This window comes from Anopheles funestus, chromosome 2RL (genome assembly GCF_943734845.2).
Source record: "Anopheles funestus chromosome 2RL, idAnoFuneDA-416_04, whole genome shotgun sequence".
NCBI classification, from domain to species: Eukaryota; Metazoa; Arthropoda; class Insecta; order Diptera; family Culicidae; genus Anopheles; species Anopheles funestus.
In genome coordinates, this window is record NC_064598.1 from 52,305,712 (window position 1) to 52,326,432 (window position 20,721).

At 41.2% G+C, this 20,721-nt stretch overlaps 1 protein-coding gene across 1 annotated transcript; it reads left to right on the forward strand.

Moving 5' to 3' along the window:
* Positions 1-88: 88 nt before the first annotated feature.
* Positions 89-20,433, forward strand: LOC125762425 (uncharacterized). Its single transcript, XM_049424494.1, has 8 exons — positions 89-242; positions 2,611-2,821; positions 3,667-4,061; positions 4,130-4,253; positions 15,923-16,162; positions 16,513-17,546; positions 17,660-20,075; positions 20,155-20,433. Exons 1-8 carry the CDS (start codon positions 104-106, stop codon positions 20,282-20,284), a joined length of 4,689 nt encoding a protein of 1,562 aa, XP_049280451.1. The 5' UTR covers positions 89-103; the 3' UTR covers positions 20,285-20,433.
* Positions 20,434-20,721: the final 288 nt, after the last annotated feature.

Consider the following 20,721-nt stretch of genomic DNA (forward strand, 5'->3'; position numbering starts at 1 on the left):
GAATTAGATGCACGGAAGGCAGCACAAACGCTAATTCCATCTGCTCAGTGTGATATATTGGATACGTGTATTAGATATATACAAAGAAAAGGTTCAAGTCTAAATGGACATCGTATGCGCTGTAACTTTGTACTGCCAGAAGCAAGAAGTGGATCGAGAACGGATCGTGCAGTTGATCAACGTCGAACATGCAGTGGAAAATCATCGTGAGCATCGCGTACCTTCATTCCAATCGTGCGCAGGTGAGTTTATTCACCATCCAATACCTTTCTTCAACGTGCTCTACTCACACTAACATACCGTACCCCATTGGGCGTTTAATCGGAGTTCAGCGCCAGGGAAAAGATGAGAGCATCTTACGTGTGGTTAAATGTAGGTCAACGACGGTTGGAAAATGCTGACTTCATTTTTCCACATATCGAACTAAATAACCATTTTAATGATCACATGCATATAGATATTGAATAATATGTATAAAAATAATTAAAATATAACGATACCGATATTCATTTGTTTGATGGTTTGGTGGCGTTGAAAATAATTTATCAGACATCTTTTTTGAATACTTTTTCATAAATTATTCCTTACTTCGTTTAGTTCAGTTTGAAATGGCATAATGTTTGTCGCTTTAGTACAGACAATTTTTAATTGCTAATTAGGAAATGGAAGAAGTTATTTTAGTAAATACGTTTTAATCTGGTCCATATTTATTTACTTTTCATGTATAAACTTTTCATGGTACTACGGAAGAAGGTGTCATATTACAAAGATCATTAAATGCAATATGATTATTATCGTCAGAGCGATAATTTTTTTAAGAAAATATCCTTATTTAGATACAATATATTAAAGTTTAAATTTCAGTTAAGTTTTAAGTTTAACTAATGTTGTATATAAAAAGAAAAGAACAATCCTATATTTGAAGTTGTATTATACATCAAGTATCATTCATTGTAAATGTTTTGTTCAATGCTGTATCCTAACATTTTCAAATATTGTTAAAAATTAAATAAACAGGTAAACTATTAGAAATTGGATTTGTTTTCATAAACTAAACAAGAATTGAATGGCAATGACGTCTAACTTATAATTACCTAAAAGCCTTATTTTTAATGTGTAGCATATCGAAGAGATAAAAAAAATAAGTCAAGATGCTTTATAACCATATGAACAACACAATGTATGACAAACTTTGAAACACCCTTTAATATTTTGCGTTATATTAACAATCAATTTAATACATCATGCTCATATATGCACAATATTTTTTATGCAAAACTATTCTGCGCCAATGCTATAGGGCATTTTACCAATAATCTTTCTTGGATGATCTTTCCTGCTTCCGTTTACAAAAAGATGCAGACCTAATGGGCGAAGAAACGCTAAATTGAAACGACACCACAACCAGTTTTGCGGTTGCTTATATCACTTTCTTCGCATGTGTATCGTCGCACCTTTGTTCCGGAACGATCGCACAGCGTTTAATAGCTTTTTAGTTTTTGCTTTTGCTGAGCTCGGTTTACGAGTTTGCGGGCTGCAGATGGATATCATTCTGCTTCCTTTGGAGGGGCATGAACGTACGACAGGCATAGGGCTGATGGGTTTTTAAAAGACTCATCTGAATAATTTGCGACACTCCGCAACGGGACGGTGACGATCGGCTTTATAATCATCACCCAACGAAGGTGGAAGCATTCCACAAAGCAAGCTTTTTGCCGCACATCATATTTCTATGTCAGCGCCATTCGCCAGTACGGGAAATGAGGTGAAATTATGCCGTTTCACCGTGCGCGTAAAGAAACTATCTCAGGACGGAGGGCAAGATGGCATCAAACGACAACGTTCACGATGTGTTACGCTTCTTACCGGAACACACCCAAACAGGAATTCAATTGGATTGTACTGTTCGTGGACCGAGCTTAAAGAAGATGACGACGACGATGATGATGTTTGTGATGATGACGGTGAAAATAATGATAGTAGGAACGATCGTGTCGAGGATGATCGCCCAAGGAAGGAGACATCCGCTCCTGAAGATGTTGGGTCGATTTATGGGTCAGTCATTCTCCAGACTAAGTCAAGTTCAAACGCAACGTCAGTGCCGGATTTGCGTTGTTTGCCTACGGAGTTGTCGGGCATCGTGCGCATCCTCCGCGGGATAGTTGTGGTGCATTTGTTCAGAATTTTGAGATGTAGAGCTAACTCTTAATGTATAGTGTGTCATTATGAACGGTGATTTAATGAAGGAAGAGTTGCAGTTTAATTTTTTTTAACTACAAATAAACTGTGAAGCGATGAAAGTTTAAGACAAATGTGCTAAGAACTGTGAAGGTGGTAGTTTGAAGTGTGTATTTGAAGGTGTGATCAATTTCGTACAATTTTGCATAAAGGAAATATCCTACGATTTTTCATTCTCCAAAACGACTACGGCAAGCTAATGAGAAATTTTTAGTATAACAGTCGAAAGGTCAATTACAAAACCAACCAGCTCATGTATCATAATGAACTGTATGATAACGTTCTTTCCTCTGCAAGACAAGAAGATTGCTAGAGACAGTTTAGTGTCCATCGTATCGTTTAAACGAGCGTTTCGTTATTATTATTTTACAGTTCCCTCCGTACAGTCTTCTCAATGGCCGGCCATCAAACCCGATTCAACGCTGATTAAATATACTAAAAACTCCTATAAATTGGACAATTACTCGGCAAGAATGGCGACAAATGATCAACAAGCGAAGGCAATAAATCGAATTGCGCCGTGTTCTTCGATGCAACGACTCCATATGACCTCCACAATGCACACGACATCGACAGTAAAGTGGTAAGTGGTAAATTGAACATTAAAAAAATTGGTCGATGCGGTGGAACATGTCATATTTTATGACTTTCTCCTCAATAAACACACTTTAAACGGTTTCTTTTTTTCTTCTTTTTAAAATGATTTTTATGCTTTGTTTTGAACTACATGAATAGAGAATGATTGCCTGATGTTATGTTACAGTATAAATTTTAATAAATTCAGTATTATTTACAAAGGAATGATCTTTCTACATAAAAATATAACTCGATGTAACCGAATGCAATGTGTTTCGTTTTGCATAATTAAGAACCATTGTTTGCAATGCACCAAAACTGCCTAACATAAACAACAAACAAAACGCTACGAAGGGTCAGGCACGGCAGTCGGAAGGCGTGTGAATGATTACCGCAAACAATTTTCTAACCAAAACAACAGTTACCTCACACCGCATCATTGCCGGGTGCCCGCCAGTGTCTGAAGACCGTTGGTGAAATGGTACAGCACGACGCCTCGTTGTATCAATTAAGTCAAGCGGCTTTTGTTTTGTTAGATTTTACGACTCTTTACGTGATTCCTCGCAGCTTTCGTTATGGTGCTCTGTGGTGGCCGTAGATTAGTTGTTGGTGCCCAGTGAATGCATTGGTTTTGTGGCACGTGCTTCCATCTATCGGTCTACACGTCTTCCTATCCGACCGGGCACGAACTAAAAGCGAGAAATGAAAGTAAAAGTTTCTTCCATTTGCTCTGCTCAGCCGAATAGCTTTCGTAACTTCCTTCACGCTACTTGCAAAATTCTGAGAATTTTAGATACTATGAAAATGATAAATTTTTCATATTTTTATTTGATTTTCTTTCCATTTTTTTAGCTTTAGCTGTTTCTGGACTTTTGTGTGGATTATGGTGATTTACCTAAGTTTTGCCTGTTGTATGGCCGTAGAAATCTCCTCAGAGGAACATTTGAATGACGTGGAACAACATGAGCTGATAAATAATACTCCGAACACCTTAAATCTTGATCTTCCACGTCCGATCGTAACAATCCCAAGGGATGATAATCTAACTCAATCCGATGCCTTGATGATATCGCCGAGACGGCACAAAACACGTCGAAAGGGTACTAGCACTGCAAGCAATGCTCGTCCTAACAAAACGAAAAAAAGGAAAAATGTCATGCAGGTAGCATTACAAACAGCCGCTCGGAAAGGACTGGAAGCGATGATCGAGCTATATGATCGAGCCGAACCCAATCTGCTAAAACGAGGTACTTGATTTAAATAAAAACAAATTCCCTTCGGTGTATGTGTTTCATACGTTTGTTTACCATTTTAGGAGCCATTTTGGATGCGAATGATCCGGGAGCATTGTTGGCACAGTTTAGCGCTTCCAACCAGACGGAAATGGATGCCAAAGCTGCGTACGCAACACTTGTCGCTGCAAAAACGTTCAAAGAAAGGTATATTACATGCATCTTATCGTTTTACTTTTCAAATGGATTCTTATTTAACAGTTATTAATACTTTTTCCACTAGCTCAATAAGGTTTTGGTGTAACACATTGATTTGCCGACATTTTTAAAAAATTTACTTAAAGTTGGTAATATTTACCTTAAGTTACAAAATGCTGCTGTTAACGTTCTCATTATTTTATAATTTTCAAGAAAAATCCGTATGTGCATTCTCTCTCGCTCTCTGAGGACATGCCGGTCATTTCTGTCTTATTCATCTTATTTTTATCACGTAGATGGATAGTCAGAATTTGATACCCGTTTCTATAAATGTTGTATAAAGGTCCGTAACTAAGAAATAACAGTTTTTTAGAAGAATTATTTCAAACATGATCATTTTTACATCATGGGTTACTTAGCATATTGCTCGTCGTTTTTGATGACTTTTTGCTGTTTTTCTGATAATTTCTACATTACTAGTCAATAATCTTTGTCTTTTGAAACAACTCACGAATAAAACCGATATCTGTTACCGTCATATTATTGGAACTGCTGTTTTGATAGACCATCTGCCATCGAAAGGAACATTCAATTTGACATCGAAAGATGAAGCTAAGCCGTAAAGTAATCGGGTTCAATATATGAATTGGAGTCGGTAGCGTTCTCCAGTGATAATTTCTACAACTCATAATAGTTTATTCCTCTTTGGCGACCAGTTTATCTTCTTCGGACGTTTTCAGTCAACTCAACTTCAGTCAGTTTAATCGATACAAAACGAAACGAAAAAATAATAATAATAATTGGAGTGCCCTATGGTGGTCTATGTGATGAAGGCGCCGGTTCCACACAACAGGAGCGGGTATCAAATCTTATCCGGACCCGAGCAAGAACTTACTATCGGAGTGGTGGTGGTAAAAACAAGTCTTCATATGGGCCTGACCCTTCCTTAAAAAATGAATATTATTATAATAACAAGTTGTGCTATGAGCAAACTATTGTACATGCAGTAAAATGAGGTCTCTAAACAGATTTGATACAAAATATCTGAATGCTATGCATTTGCAGTTGTTTAGGTTACCGGAATCTCAAGAATTGACATCTAGTCCTAGTCCTAGTATTTATGTTTCTTTTTTAATGTAAGTTATAAGTATGCACCAATCTCTTACGAACCGAAACTCAACCAAGTCAACTTAAAATGCTTTACGATAGCATTTGTCCTATACGTGACAATTTGAACACACAACTTCACACAACAGCACAACGAATTATGCTTATGAATACAAAACTTTTGATAACGTTAAACATTAGTGAGGACCAATCACGAATAAGTCACCTGTTTGCTTTGCTAATGCTCACGTACTGGAACAGACGCAAGTAAAAACGTTCTACATTTTGTATGCGCGTCATTGCTCCATTGTATTTATATTGATAAAATGTTCGGGATCATTGCAATTAAATGTGTGACCCTGTGTGCGTACTGCGGTCGCCCAACTACAAATGCACGTTTAACCTAAAAAGCATAGCAATAAAAAAAAAGAATCAATACACTAACCAAACCAACTAACTGCTCCCATATTGATATCATTAAAACATAAGCCGATAGCGTCTGCCTCGTTCAGCACGATTTGTTGCACAGAGAGCTTTCAAACAGAACCGCTACGCACTGGCGCAATAGAAGGGCACACTTTAATGTACGCGGGCATCGCCTACGCAACAATGCATATCGACGCAAGTGCCTCGCCAACAATCGTCTAGCTGTGTGCCGCATATTGATTACTGGCCACGAAGCTACGCTTGTTCAAAGGCAAAATAATGAATGATCGTTTCGCTAAAGGAGTTCAACATTTTGGTGTTTGTTTTGGGGCCAACGCTCATTCGTTTCATAATTAATTGTGTGGCCGTGCCGGGACAGTTAGGGGAGGACGAAGGGTGGTTGGTTTTTGTTTGCACAATTAGTAAACATGGTGTATTAGTATTCAAATATCTTCACAACCTTAAGCATAGTTGCAGCCGAAACTCGGTTAGGGAGGTCGATAGCGATGGCCGGAACGACGGTATGGACGGTATGGTAATTAAATACGCACAATTGTGTTGCTCCAGTTGCTTCAAGTGGTCTCAATATTTAAACGATTCGACACAGAGCATCAATAGAACGGATATTCAGTTTGCATTTGTCAATAAAAAAGAACCTCAAATCCCAAACAGTAAAACCTTCTTGTGTAATAAAACTTTTACATGGTACAAACTTAACATTGGGACACTTTGTATTTGGAGACAACGAACGATGTAGCGATGATTGCGCTACAATGTTGCTATGTCGAGCTCATCTTCATATTTGTACGTAGCATTATGAACAACCCGATGGCGCATGCACGTTATTTGCATAGTTCACAGGCTAGTCTTATTAAAAAACTAATTGAGCGAAATGAAATACTGACATACCGCAAAGCACTTATTAATCGTGCGAAAGTTCAAACAGTGCTGTAGCTTGCTTGAGTCACACAAAATCGGCATGATGATAGGAAAGAGTCTTCACTTCGCAATCATCTGTTCAGTATCGCTCAGCTCGACCACAAGAAAGCATTTTTGAATTTCCAATGTACGATGGATAATCCCCACCCGGACACTGGATGGATAACTTTCTCGCAACGCAATTACATGATGTTTCTTCTTTTGTCTGCAACTGTTTCAAGCCCAAACCACTTGGGCAAAGGGCACATCATCGCTTGTTTTTGTCATGGCTTTTGTCTCGACAAATTGAGATGGACAGACTACTCCGCTGGCTGGTTGGCGGACAGTTTTGCATGCAATGTCAAGTGACCCATTTCGTGTCCGCATACGATGTTGGAAATTTTCTTTTCATCACGTTCCTATCGCCACCCCACCGCAACCAGCTATAAGGGCTACAATTCGCACAAGTTTTTCCGACGACCGATTTCGTAACATGCCTCCACTGTCAAAGAGACCGAAGACCGAAGCAACCCCTCCGTCTACGTCAGGGACCATCTTCGAAGATATTGAGTAATAGAGGTTTCTTTTTATTACCGCGTTTACCACTGGTCACATACCGAGCGCCACAGTCAGTCACCGGCACGCTTATCGACATGAAATTTCTCGCGCGCGGGAAAACTGGCCCAACACAATGGGGGCTCCTGTTTAGGGCAGCACTGCAGCTGATAACTAGCAGTGTTTTGGAACAGAAAACATTTGAAATATTTTCACTTGGATTCGACAACTGTAGGTTCAGTTGTTGCGTATGAATGAATATTAATGTAGCGTAATAATAAATACTTAAGTAGCTTTCATCCATCATCATGTGTTGCATTAATAAGAAAAGGTATGATTTTTTTATAGTTGTATAACAATATCTGACTCTTGAAAATATCGTCCAATATTACTTTTTAAAATGTTATCAAAATACCTCACATCCCCATTACTTCCTCGTACGCAAGGCTTACTATCAAATTGATAGTAAATGAAAATAAATAAAGAAATTATAACAGGCCAAGACCTCCTATGGTTGTAATGGTCAAGAAGGAAACGATTAAACATAAACATTTTCTCTTACTTAATTTATACTTTAAAAAACGTTTTAAAAACCGGCCAAGGAAGAACCTTAAGTGAATAAGAAAAAGGCAAACAATTTTCTCAACATGTCGGGTTGTTTGTTTCGTCTAGTTTCTCTTCCTGGAACTTACATGAGCAGAAATAGGTTTTATTGTTAATAGTCTTCCATGTTGTGATATTATTTACGAAAGTCTTTGTCAAAAGACTTTTTTGTCTTTGTTTGATAACCAAATTTTTTTTTTGCAGGCTACTGATAAAAGATGGTGAATCCTCATAACACCGAGGCTGCAATAAAATATTTGCTGCTAACATATTTTATACTATGTTCTTTCAACACTTGAACAGAGAGATTCTTAAAATAAAATATGTCACGACACGATGATTTCAATTTTGTCTACCATTTCCGTTGCTTCTCTACACTATTTTGAGTTTTCAAGTAACTATAGTGAAGCTTTTTCTTAACTTTATGATTTGAGGAAAAAGTCATGATTCTCTTCCAGAAATTATTTAATTGAAGACCACTTCTACTTAATAAATTCTTCAAACAATTTTGCTACTAAATTCAATGAAATATTTTAACACACGCGTTGGTTTTTTTTATATGAAACTAAATGTTTCATTTTTTAATCAATGAGGAAAAAATTGATCTTTGGGAATGGCAAGCATTAAAACAAAAGACGAATGAACAAAACCATTTCTAACTTCAAAGCGTTCGACTACCGTATTGTTAGTTTACGGAGAAGTTAAACACTTTCTTTTCGCTATACATTTTCCCACGAACTGTTGTATTTTCGCCATTGCCCACAAAATAATGCTCTTCTCCAATGCAATTCGATGCAGGCACATCTAATCAAATCATAATTCCCACACTCTTCAGCATTATGGTAAGAGCGTGAGCAAACAAAAACCCACGTCGTGTAGGACAATTCCACCAGTTCACTTTATGCACCTCCAGCCTCATGCGAGAATACAAGGGATGAAGAAGAATAACTTATACTTAAAAGTGATTTGATAACTAAGCTTCACCGCCCATACACATTGCCGGTAAAATAACAATGCATTAGTAGGTACTAGCATAAAACACCGCACGAACCAAACTGTTTTGTTATTGTTTTGATTTTCATTTTTGGCTTTCATGCCACACTTATTTCCACTCCCGTCTCGCAACGCGCTCAAGCGCATGCTGCCGAAATGGTGTACAACCTCACACGTTACACAATGCACAAAACCGAAAAGCCCATCGAACACGGCAAACAAATAAAACGAAAAATTAAACAACGATGAGAACCCAACTTTCGCATATGCCTATAGCCGCAAACGGAATAAAACAAATAAAAAAGCGCACGAGAGCAAACACAAAAAAGAAGAATCCATCACGCAAATATATCTGTACAAAGCTTCATCGTTAAATAGCAAAAGACAGCGAAACTTTTCACACCCAACATTGTTTGCGGTGGGTGGCTTAATCTTCGAACGATGCAGAAGTAAAAATGGAGGGAAAAACGACACATAACAAAATGAAATTATGACAGTCCCAGCTGGGCGGGGAAGCAGCTCATTTGGCGATGCTTACATCGTCCGGGCGGTTTGTGAGAACAATCGTGAAGAGATCACAGGAAAGAGAAACCCAAGAGAAGCATTAGTCGACTATGTTTTGTGCCTTATGCTATTGAAATGGTAGGTCTATGCAAGATGATTCAATTATTAAGCAACAGGTTGTAAAGTTAAGGGCTGGTGTCATTAGTCAGTAAGCCTTGGTAAACAAATGACGCAAGCATTATCGCAACCTTAAGCATATGTCTTTGAAGAATGAAAAGGGTTTTTCGTGGGAATAATATGAATCTAATTGATCAATAGATGTTGACTTAGAAATGTCTTAGAATGCATCACTGAAAGTATTCAAAGTTCCCACAATAAAATAGGCTCTTTGAAGAAAGGATGGACAACTGAAAACAGTTCATTGCCCATCCCCCAACTTCACCTACCCCTAGGAGCTTTTCGTGGTGGATGCACATCAAAGGTTTCCGCGTTATGTTGTGTCACCCTAATGACACTTTCTCTCCCCCTTTCATTTCACCCAGCGTCATTCGGGAAAGCATTAAAAAACATTTATAATGTTTCATTTCGGTCTGTGGATTTCAAGTTGCAAAAAAAAAATAATTTACACCTTTCCAACAACTGACACTACCACCTAGTTACTACTTATTTGGTCGTTTTAGCTTACTCGTATACTTAGCCCAATTGCCTCTAGCTACTGTTTCAGCCGAGTTCGTATCGCTTCTCATAATGACCGGACGATTGGAACTTGGGTGCAATTTACTTTTGATTGGTACCATTTCTACGATTGATTGGTGCTTGCAACCGGTAGCAGAAAAGCAAATACAACAAACCAGCTGGTGATCGATCTCAGTTCGTAGACATCCGGTGGAATTAGTCGACCGATCGTAAAACAAATCAAAAACCTCACCACCTCGATAGTTTTGCGGCATGTTTGAGGAAACGGTTGATTGCTCCTTCCACTGTATAAGTGCAGGAAACCTTATATTATATGATTAGTGTTATGTCGCCGATGATTAACGGTTGCCGTTCGGGACCACTATCAGGTCGCAACTTTTAATGTTGATATTTGCATTTCCGTGTTTGAATTTGAATGAGCTCCCAATTAATGCTGTATTTGGACAATGTATCAAACCAGCAAATGTGTAGTAATATTCTTTTGTTGGCAAAAATTCGTTTGTTTTTTTTTGCTTTTTATTCTGCAGCTGAACTGTTTCCATTGGATTTAAGTTATTGTGGCAATGATTTCGTTTCTGGAATTAATGTATGTCTAGCTTTCATTTAGTGTACATTGTACAAGAAAGATTTCCGCAATGTTTTACTCACTTTTACAAAAAAAAGACTTTTTGGATTTGGCAAAATTACATAATGGTTAACTGTAAATATCAACACAATCATTCGTATACCATTTTAACAAGATGCAATTTTCAATTTGTTTTCAATTCTCCAAAACTCGCGACTCCTTCACCAGTGTGTGAAATTTGTTAGAAAGGTGATACAAAATCACGCACTTATGGCTGCTGTAACACTACTCCTCAGAGAGCCTTGAATAACCACCCGCCGATGGACACTACACCGTATTTCCTACAGTCCTATACTTTCCAATAATAGCACTCCCAAAACGAGTCGAACCGGTGTGTGATTCAATGATGCAAATGGCGAACATCTTCACACAATCCTCCATGTGTATTGATGATGAGCAGCATACCCAGTCGATTGGGATACCGTTCGAACTCTTCGATTTTAGCTGAGACACCGTCCTCAAGTGTTGGAAAAAAAGTGCATGCCATAAGAGAGCGCTCCCCCATCCAACGACAAGCATGTGTTACGGACGCCAAAGCCCAAAAAGCCGGCATCATCCGCACAGTTCGTGTTCGTTGAATTAATTCTCACCTTATGTAAGCCTAGGCGCGAGCACTTTCTCCCACACGGTATGGCCATTTGTGGATGAACGGTTTTTAAGCTTTCCTACACTCCCAGCGACCACCAATTCGTGATGAGCTGTGCGATGATTTCGATGATAACCTCACTGGAGTCTGGTTGAAACAGACGAAAAAAAACAGGTTATGGATGGATCTGAATCTCTCCATAACCCTTTTTTCCCATCAGGAAAGATCTTCGTCAGTGTTGGAGGGAATCCTACGTTACGTTATGTTTTGCGGAAGTATCGTGTTGCAGACTGCATAGCGTTTTCCATTAGGTCAGGTAGCTCTTACTTCTTCATTTCCTCGAGTGTGCGAGCGAGCTGGAGTAGGCTTTAACTCAACATACGCACGAGATCTTCTCTAACCATTACCGTAACCTATCCAATCCCAAGCATATATTCGGTTTTTGGGGAATCAATTCGACAAGACATGCAAATCATTCGCTTTTTAATGTTATATCCTCTCGAACTTTGAAGAGGATCTCATCTTTCTCCTCTTATGCTAGTCTTAGGTGATTGTGTCATACTAGCGTACGGTTTGATGCAATAAATAGATCCCCGGTAGAGCTTTTTTCTTGAAGCATTGAAAAGCTTTATGTTCCACATTAGGTAAAGCTACAAATAAGGCAAACGTATTCGCCTTATGGTAAGCGGGTTAGAGTGACAACCTAATAATCAATAAAGAAAGATCACATTTGCTTATGATAAAACAATATTCGTTGGAGGATTGGCAAACATATCATAGAAAGCAAAAAAATGTATTATGTATTAAAATTGAGGAAAGGTTTCATAACCTCATTTGGGTTTAATTTTTCAACCAAATGTCATCGATAACAAAGATAATATATTTAAAATTTAAATATGCCACTAAAGTATTATTAGCTTGTAAGAAGAGCTTACAAGATGTGAAGTTGTTTCACTCCATGTGCAAAATCCCACGTAATAAAAACAGTAGTAATCATTCGAATCATACGAGGCCAACACGAGGTCGCTTGCGGAACCGATCGTTAAGACGGAAGATCGCATTTCATCTGCATAATTGCATTAGCTGCGCTCCGATTTGGTGGCCAAAAGAAGAGAAAATAAATGGTAATACACACATCCACACTCTTCACCCACTGGCGAAGGTAACCCAATTGATGCATTCGATATGTTTTCCACCGATTATGCCCCACTCCATATCGTACCGAGATTCGATCGTACGACCTGATTTGGCCTTTCTTTTCCTTGGCGTTTTTTTTGTCTTTTTTGTGAACTTCCCATCCACCGTACCCTGCAAGGCTCGAGACACTTTCTATTTCCGGCCGACTCAGGTTCCGATTGCGAACCAGAGGCACCTTTGCGGATGTGCTACGGGTAGAAAGTCGTTTGCTCTAGGTTTCCTTCGATGGTCGCAGCATCCGTACCAAGGCTATACACACTACGCCATTTGGTTTACCTTGCCAGCACTTTCCAAGCGATTCGAGCCTTCAACAGGAAAGCAGGCTTTCTCGGCAAACTGGTAACTGGTGCTGCGTTGCGTTTCACTTTGCGATCTGATACTCATCTCATTGCACAGCGCGAAGAGTGCGGGGTGCGAAAAACGAAGAGGCAAAAAAGACGACCGCAAACAATTGCCCCAGCACATAAAACCAAATGTGTTGCACTCTTCCTGCCTTGGATACTTTCTCGATTTTCTTGTTCAAAGTTCATGATCTCTTGTTGCGGCCTGGAAAGGTCTTGGACTTTCTTTTCTTGATTAGTGCAGGTAACCGTCGTCACCGTTCGTTGGGCGACGCACGAAAAACCCACGCGGCCAGTGACCCAAAAAAGTCATCGAAGCAAATGGATGATGCAGGGGTTCACCCCTAAAGGGTTGTCTAAACGTTTCTCACCCGATCGGAGGGGCGGATTGATTTAATTGAATGTGATCGTTTGTTTGTCGATCTTTGGACAGGGTGTTGGTGGAGGTTTTTCTTACAAACGATGGAGCCAGATTGATGGATGTTTTGTCAGGCTACCTGTCAGATGGTGAGATTGTAGTGATCGAATACGCAACTAATGGGAAGAGAGGAAGTAACGACCATTTCAAATCAAAAAGATATAATAGATGAAAGCGTTGTGTTTGATAAGCACGAATAGACAGCGGTGCATTATTGTTGTATGCATCATTTTTTTTAATTCGGCATTAAGTACATAAAATTATAGCATTGCACATTTTATAGCTAACAGTATTGTAACACATTTCACTTATTATTTGCGTTTAGATGTATTTGAAAGCGATTTTTTGCGATTAAACATTTGCTGTAACATACTTATTAGTCCAAGACGTTCTAATGAGAGAAAATAAACTAATCGAGCCCAACATCCCTCAGGCAAATGCAAGAGAAATTCAAAAAAAAACCCCCGTGAGCACGTACACCACGTGTGCCAGTTTGCCTGGGACGAATAACAAACAGTTCGACCTCCACCATTTTATCATACACGTACAACTACACCGTACAGTTGCATCGTCAATCGGATCGAACCGAATCTCAACCCTGATCTCGACTCGCGTGCAGCCCAACACCCGTGCTGTTCACCGAAATAGCGATGGTTTGGTTTCGGGATCACCGGCGTCAAGTTCAGTGAAACGAGACCTTTCTGTCAACTGCCTGAGCATTTGTTTGGCACTGTCGGGGGAATTTAAATTTCACTCAGTCCGAATATCGCGCATCAAAAATTTCCGAGACGAGTCTACCGACAAATTAGTATCTGTTTATATCGACCTCATTGCCAGAGAAATGAAGGACGACAGTGAATAGAGATGTGAGGAAGTTTTTAAGTATGGTCAAATAATATCGACATTTCGTGAAGAAAAATTTTGGGCAAAATTTTATTTGTTCATACTACCGAGTCCCAACAACATTGTATTTATGCAAGCAACATATGGGGCATATGTATGATGCATTTTACGACCCTTTTTAAGTTTGTCATCTCGTCAGGTTTCTAATTAATCTTGTCCGGGTTTTGCTGGAAACTGGTAAAAGTTTTCCTTCCGTTGTTTTGTCCCATCGCTGCTACAACGAAATCAATCACTCGAAACAGGTAGACAGAAAAAACGATCTAAATTAGCAAAGAAAGGAAACCGGAGCAGTCTGTGACGAAACCGAACCGGGTAGCCTAATCAAGAATAACGTTTCTCCAAAAAATCTGTCATCCGAACAAACCGTTTAATTCGCCCTAGTCAGCAAATCGGGGTGATTTAATTTACTTTATTTTGTGACCTAACAAATTTCTAGATAATGGTACAGACCCATGAGAAAATGTCGCAAAACGACACTTTACAACAAACTCGAAAACATAAAAGCATAAGAGACAAAAAGAAAATGTATAAAGATTACACGGGTAGGAAAAGATGAAGATAAAAAGTATTTAAAAGACAAAAAAAAGTTGTAAAAGAGAAACTGCAAAGCGAATAGGTCGTCAGAGTCGCGGTTCACGATCACGATCGTAAAGAAGACGTGATCGTTCACTTTCCCCTACCGGTGGCTGATGATGGTACATTTGCTGTCTACATGCAAGTTAAACAGAGGAATGGGTCGTGAAGCTTTAATTCCGGTTCACCAACCGTTTCCGTGAGCCAGTACACAACACCAGTGACACTCACGTACGAAAACGGCAAGCACTTTGATTAAAGCACGCGGGAGAAATGATGCTTTGGGGAAGGGAAAAAACAACTATTTAACGAATGGAAAGCTTTAAGGAAAAGTATCATCATGAAAACTGCTATGTGATCACTTTTGGGATTATTTTTTTCTTTCTTTCCCTATAATAAAACACCTGCACTGTATATAGCCAATCCGACACATAAGGGATGATCATTTCGTTGAAGCATCCAGCACAAGATATGTGGAACAAAGCGTAGAAAAAAATCAACCATTTAGCAAGATGTCATCTCGTTGATGGAAGAATGCCGATCGTGTCAGCTTCAACGTTTCTGGCTAGTGTGGTACATAGCTTGCACTACCACTTCTAGCCGCGGGAACCTTAAAACGATCTTTCAGGGATCCTCCCTTTAGTACAGTACCCACAAGGTGCAAAGAGCGAAAAGATCAAACAAAAAATATCACACAGCGGTAGGTTAGGGAAAGAAAACATCGCCACATTGAACCCCCACCATTCATCACGGTCCCGGACCGGTGGAAAGCGGCCAATGTTGCGCAGAGCTATGCCGAGGTGAAAAGGCGGGGTACGAAATCGGAAGCGATCGTCTGTTCGGGCGCATCCACCATGGTGGAAAACTTTATAAATACGATCGTCACGATGGCAGACCGTGTCAGTGTGGCTCACGGTTCGTTGCAGTGTGGTTCGTCGCAAACCCGCAAAGGCAAAGTGATAGCAAAGAGTGGGGCGAACGTAACCTAGAAATAACGGACAAGCAGAACGTACAGTACGCGTACAAAATGCAATTAAAGTGGCACCGATCGCGGGTGAAAGTGAAAGTGCAGCAACGGGCACGCAACTCGTACGCCTACTCGGGCTATGATGATGATACGGGTTGATGAAGTGGTCGTGAGCCGACAGAAAAGAACAGAACAGATCAATGTGCTTTGCAGTGTTGCGCTAACAATGTGATCTTTTGTGCATTTCTCCATGCGATATATATCAGCACCAACGTCGAGTATATTGCCATCGGTCGACAGGCACCTCCGAAAATTTCACTAAAGAAAACACCGCTTGAAAAGTTGTGTCCATCGCGGGAATCGCCACGCTGTGTTCCAGCTAGCCTGCGGTATAGAACGCACGATGGAACGTGCAATAACGCCCGCAGACCACGATGGGGATCGGCGCAGATGCCGTTTCATCGGTTTCTGGCTCCGGAGTATCAAGACGGTGTCGAGGGGATACGGTAAGTGCGAACAATTCTACCTTTAACACTCTGAGGATCTGTGAAGATATTGTGAAATTTAGTGAGATTTTTTGCCCTTTCGCGAAGGAGTGTAATTCTTTTTTAAGAATCGATTTTTTCTTCAAAATATTCACCGGTTCTGTGCAAAGGCATACCAATAAATTAGAGTTTTTTTTTTAAACAAAATGGTTTGCTCAAAAAAATAATTTAAAATTTTAACTTAAGAACACACCAAAGTGTTAACTAAAACAATTAAGGAACCCGTTTAATGGTCGATCCAATGTAATCAGAGTATGGTTGAATAAATTGTCCGGCTGACCTCATTTAACAACGAATTTCTTCGCTTGCAGTCGATCCGTAACTGGCGCAACGTTACCGTCGGCCAGATTCGTCAGCCTCGTGGTGCATGGGTCCCGCAACGAAGAAGCACCCGTGACGATGATGTTGGCCCTCTGGGGACAGCTGATTGATCACGACATCACAGCCACAGCCCAGCCGCGCAGCATTAATGGATCCACGCCTCGCTGCTGCAACGGAGGCGAAGAAAGCACTCATCCCTCCTGTTTGCCGATCAAAGTTCCGCACGACGACCCTTGGCTGTCACATCTCGGTGTGCGCTGTTTGGAGTTTCTTCGGTCAGCACCGGCTCAACGACGCGACTGTTTGCTCTCGTGGCGGGAACAAACAAACCAGGCCACCTCTTTCCTGGACGCTTCACCGATCTACTCGAGCAATCCGCGTTCGTCAGACAATGCACGGATCTTTCGTAACGGCATGCTGCTGTTTGGACGTGGTCCACCACACGAGGACGTCTGCTTTCGGGCGGCCCTTGCGAACCAATGCATACGGCCCGGTGACAGTCGGAGCGGAGAGCAGCCGGGACTGCTAATGATGCACATGATATGGGTGAACGAACACAACCAGATCGCAACGCGCCTATCGGACATTAATCCCCACTGGAGCGATGAGAAAGTGTACCAGGAAACGCGACGCATCGTAGGAGCACTTTTCCAGCACATTACCTATCGGGAGTTTTTGCCACTGGTGCTGGGCAAGGAGGTGTGTCGACTGTTCGATCTGGAGCTAGAAACGAGTGGCTACTATCGCAACTATGACGCTAACGTGAACCCTACCATAGCCAACGAATTTTCGGCCGCTGCCTTTCGTTTCGGACATTCGCTTATCCAGAGCACGTACATGCGTGCTGACCGGCATCACCGTTTCATCGCAAACAATGTCAGTCTGCACGAGGACACGTCTGAGGGTGATTTTGGAGGTCCGGGTTCGTTGCACAGGTTGCTGCGTGGTATGGTCAACCAGAGGGCACTGAAACGCGACGAGTTCATCACGGCTGAGCTGACAAATCATCTGTTCCAGACTAAAAGTAAGTGCGTCACTAAAATGTAACGATCATACGATCATACGAGCTCTTTTAGCTACCTTTCAACGTAAAAAATTGCAATGACTTATTATACTAATAAATATCCGTAAATGCAGGTTTCCCGTTCGGGCTCGATTTGGCTGCGATCAACATCCAGCGCGGTCGTGATCATGGACTTCCGGCGTACGTCAATTGGCGTGGTCCGTGCGGTCTGTCAACGGTGAAAGACTGGTCCGATTTGGAACGCATCATGGGTCCAGCATCGACGAATCGTTTACAGAAAGCTTATCGTACCGTTGATGACATTGACTTGTTTGTCGGTGGTTTAGCAGAACGTCCGGTGGTGGGTGGAATCGTCGGTCCAACATTCTCCTGTATTATTGCTCAACAGTTCAGCAACTTGCGTAAAGGCGATCGGTTTTGGTACGAAAATCCAGGCTTCGAATCATCGTATACACCTGCCCAGCTCGAATCGATTCGTCAGGTAGCGTTTTCGCAAGTGCTTTGCCGTGCGCTGGGCGGTGGCGGAACACTGCAACCATTCGTGTTTCTTCCTTCGGATTTTGGCCAGAACGAAAGACTACCGTGCGAATCGAGACTTATGGCACCCATCGACTTGACGCCATGGAAAGAACGTGACCCATTCAATAACGATGCCGGAGACGAAGACGAGGACGACGACGAAGATGACGAAGACGATGACGATGTGCTACCAGCGAACGGTATCATAGCTACGGCCGACCAAGACACCGCACAATCTTCGACATTTTCTTCAACGACGAGCACTACGCGACGCCCTACTTTGGTACTAGACACTTCCAGTAATGTCATCAATAAAGTGGACCTTATAACGAACGGCAATACTGGGGTGCAACCGAACCGACAGAGACCACAATCTTCGACATTGACAGTCGGACCTACAGTTATCATTAGCAACAAAGTAGACTTTTCACCGACATCCAGCAGACCACTGCCCAGTGGACAATCTTCGACTTCGACGGTTATAGATCACAAACTGGACCTGAAGGTGACTACGAAACCTACTCAGAAACGCAAACCTACCCGCAAAACGACTACCAAGAAACGTCCCACACCGTCAGCGAATCGACCACTAGTGAACAATAATTTGGACTTTTCCGCTTCACGTAACGCAAACGGCACAGTTACTTCCGACGAGGACTCCACAGACCGGCAGCCACTTGCACGTACGAGACGGGCATTGAGTAAAGTTAGGGAGCAGGACGCACGTTACGGATACTACCAAACACCTTCTCCACCACCTGATTACAATGACTACGACGAGGATTATAATACGGACTATGATCCACCTCCACCGTACTTTGCCTATGTCTATCATCGACCAACTACTACAACGACTACAACGCAGACTCCACCGTACGGATATTATCCTCCCTATGGAGGAGGCTATTACACAGCCCCACCGACGCCACCTCCTCCTCATCCACCAAATCCATACTTCGACACCCGAAGACCGTTACGTACAACGACACCACGACGTAGACTCTCGGACAAACTTACGCTTAACGCCGACCTACCACCGCAACACGCTTCGCAGCGGCCAAGGACATCGACGCATAGACCACTGACCGACAATAACTTTCACAAGACACCATCCAATAAACCATTCAAACCATCTTCTCTCGCACAAACTTCTGTCTTCTCTGTAGACTTCAAAAACCTTCCCACTGAAAGTCGTAGCCTATCCACTAACAGTAGTAAATCTTTACTTCCTGCTGTCTCTGCCACAACTACTACTAGTGACACTATCTACGTCTCAAACGAATCCTCTGTCGCTCTGACAGCTACTCGATCGGTTTTTCCTACTTCCGGGGATCTTCCTATGAAACTTTCGGAATCTTTCTCTGTCTACGACTACGGCAATGACTATGACGATACGGTACCGAATCCTAGTAGACAAACGGCAACGGACGCCGACACTGATGGTGACCGACTTCTGGTACTTCCGCTAGACGAACACGACGGCTATCTACGACCGGAGCAAACACATTATGAACCTCTTGTACGCCAATCCGTAGTCAGTATGGATCAGACTTATCGAGACTATTGGACGAAGGAAAGAACCAACACAAGACATTATACTGACTATTTTACGCCAGGTACTTTTCGACCTTTGTACCACGACCTAGCACAAAACGACAGATACGCTCCCGGACATGACAAACAACTGCTGTTAGATGACTACTCAGACAAATTCGTTGGACTGTTACTAGACGGTGCAAAACGTGACGCTACGATTCCTGACAAAGACAATCGACCGACCGTTAAGACACAGGACCGTAATAGATCAAGAATGATTGACTCCGAAAAGACGCAGAATGACGCCCGCTACATGACTGAGCAACGTGCTATCCGAGACGATACAAGCAAAGACAGAACATCGATAACGAAACTCAAAAACAAACGACCGACCATCAACCGACTGAAGACGTCAACCAAAAAACCGAGTGCCATTTCTTTGGTACCGTTTGTACTATTAACCAGCATAGACAGGTAAATCATTCATTATACCATCTGCTAATGAAACGTGTCAGAATTATATCATTTTTCGTTTTTTTACGTATCTCCCCAGACCGGACAATTGGGTAATGTACCATTCCAAGCCATCGAAACATCGAAAACCTCCGGCAACGGTACCACTGCTAAAGAGTGATACATTTTCTCTCAGCGAGTTCCCAAAACCGATTGCCGACCCAGACTGAAGTAACATGTGGCTGAGTTTTGCTGCAATTTTTAACGCATTTCCATGAATACTTTACTGCATACCTTACATTATCATCATATGGCTATTTATTTATTCCACAACATAAAATAAAATTTTATTGAAGAATGCATATCATATTAAAAGCAATACGGTTATAGCATACATACTTTAATGAAATGACGACAATTTTAGAGGAAATTGAAATGGTAAGTATTGGAAGATAATTGAAATCGTAGATCAAACAGTAAGTTCGTTTGTAACTTGAAAACTTGATGCGGCTATAAAACTTACTAACGATGTAATGAAGCGTTTATACCAATAGTTTATTCGTCAACCGATCAATAAGTTAATGACGAAATGGAAAAGAAATATCGTATTGTGTAAAAACCCACAAATAATTTGCATTAACCAACAACAAAACAGAAAAACTAAAGA

Bases quoted from the DNA above. Each gene is read 5' to 3' on its own strand.
- LOC125762425 (XM_049424494.1), top strand. From the start codon at position 104: ATGGACATCGTATGCGCTGTAACTTTGTACTGCCAGAAGCAAGAAGTG. The intron at 4,254-15,922 runs GTATATTACATG...GATATATATCAG, and splicing joins GCAAAAACGTTCAAAGAAAG to CACCAACGTCGAGTATATTG. The intron at 17,547-17,659 runs GTAAGTGCGTCA...CCGTAAATGCAG, and splicing joins TCATCTGTTCCAGACTAAAA to GTTTCCCGTTCGGGCTCGAT.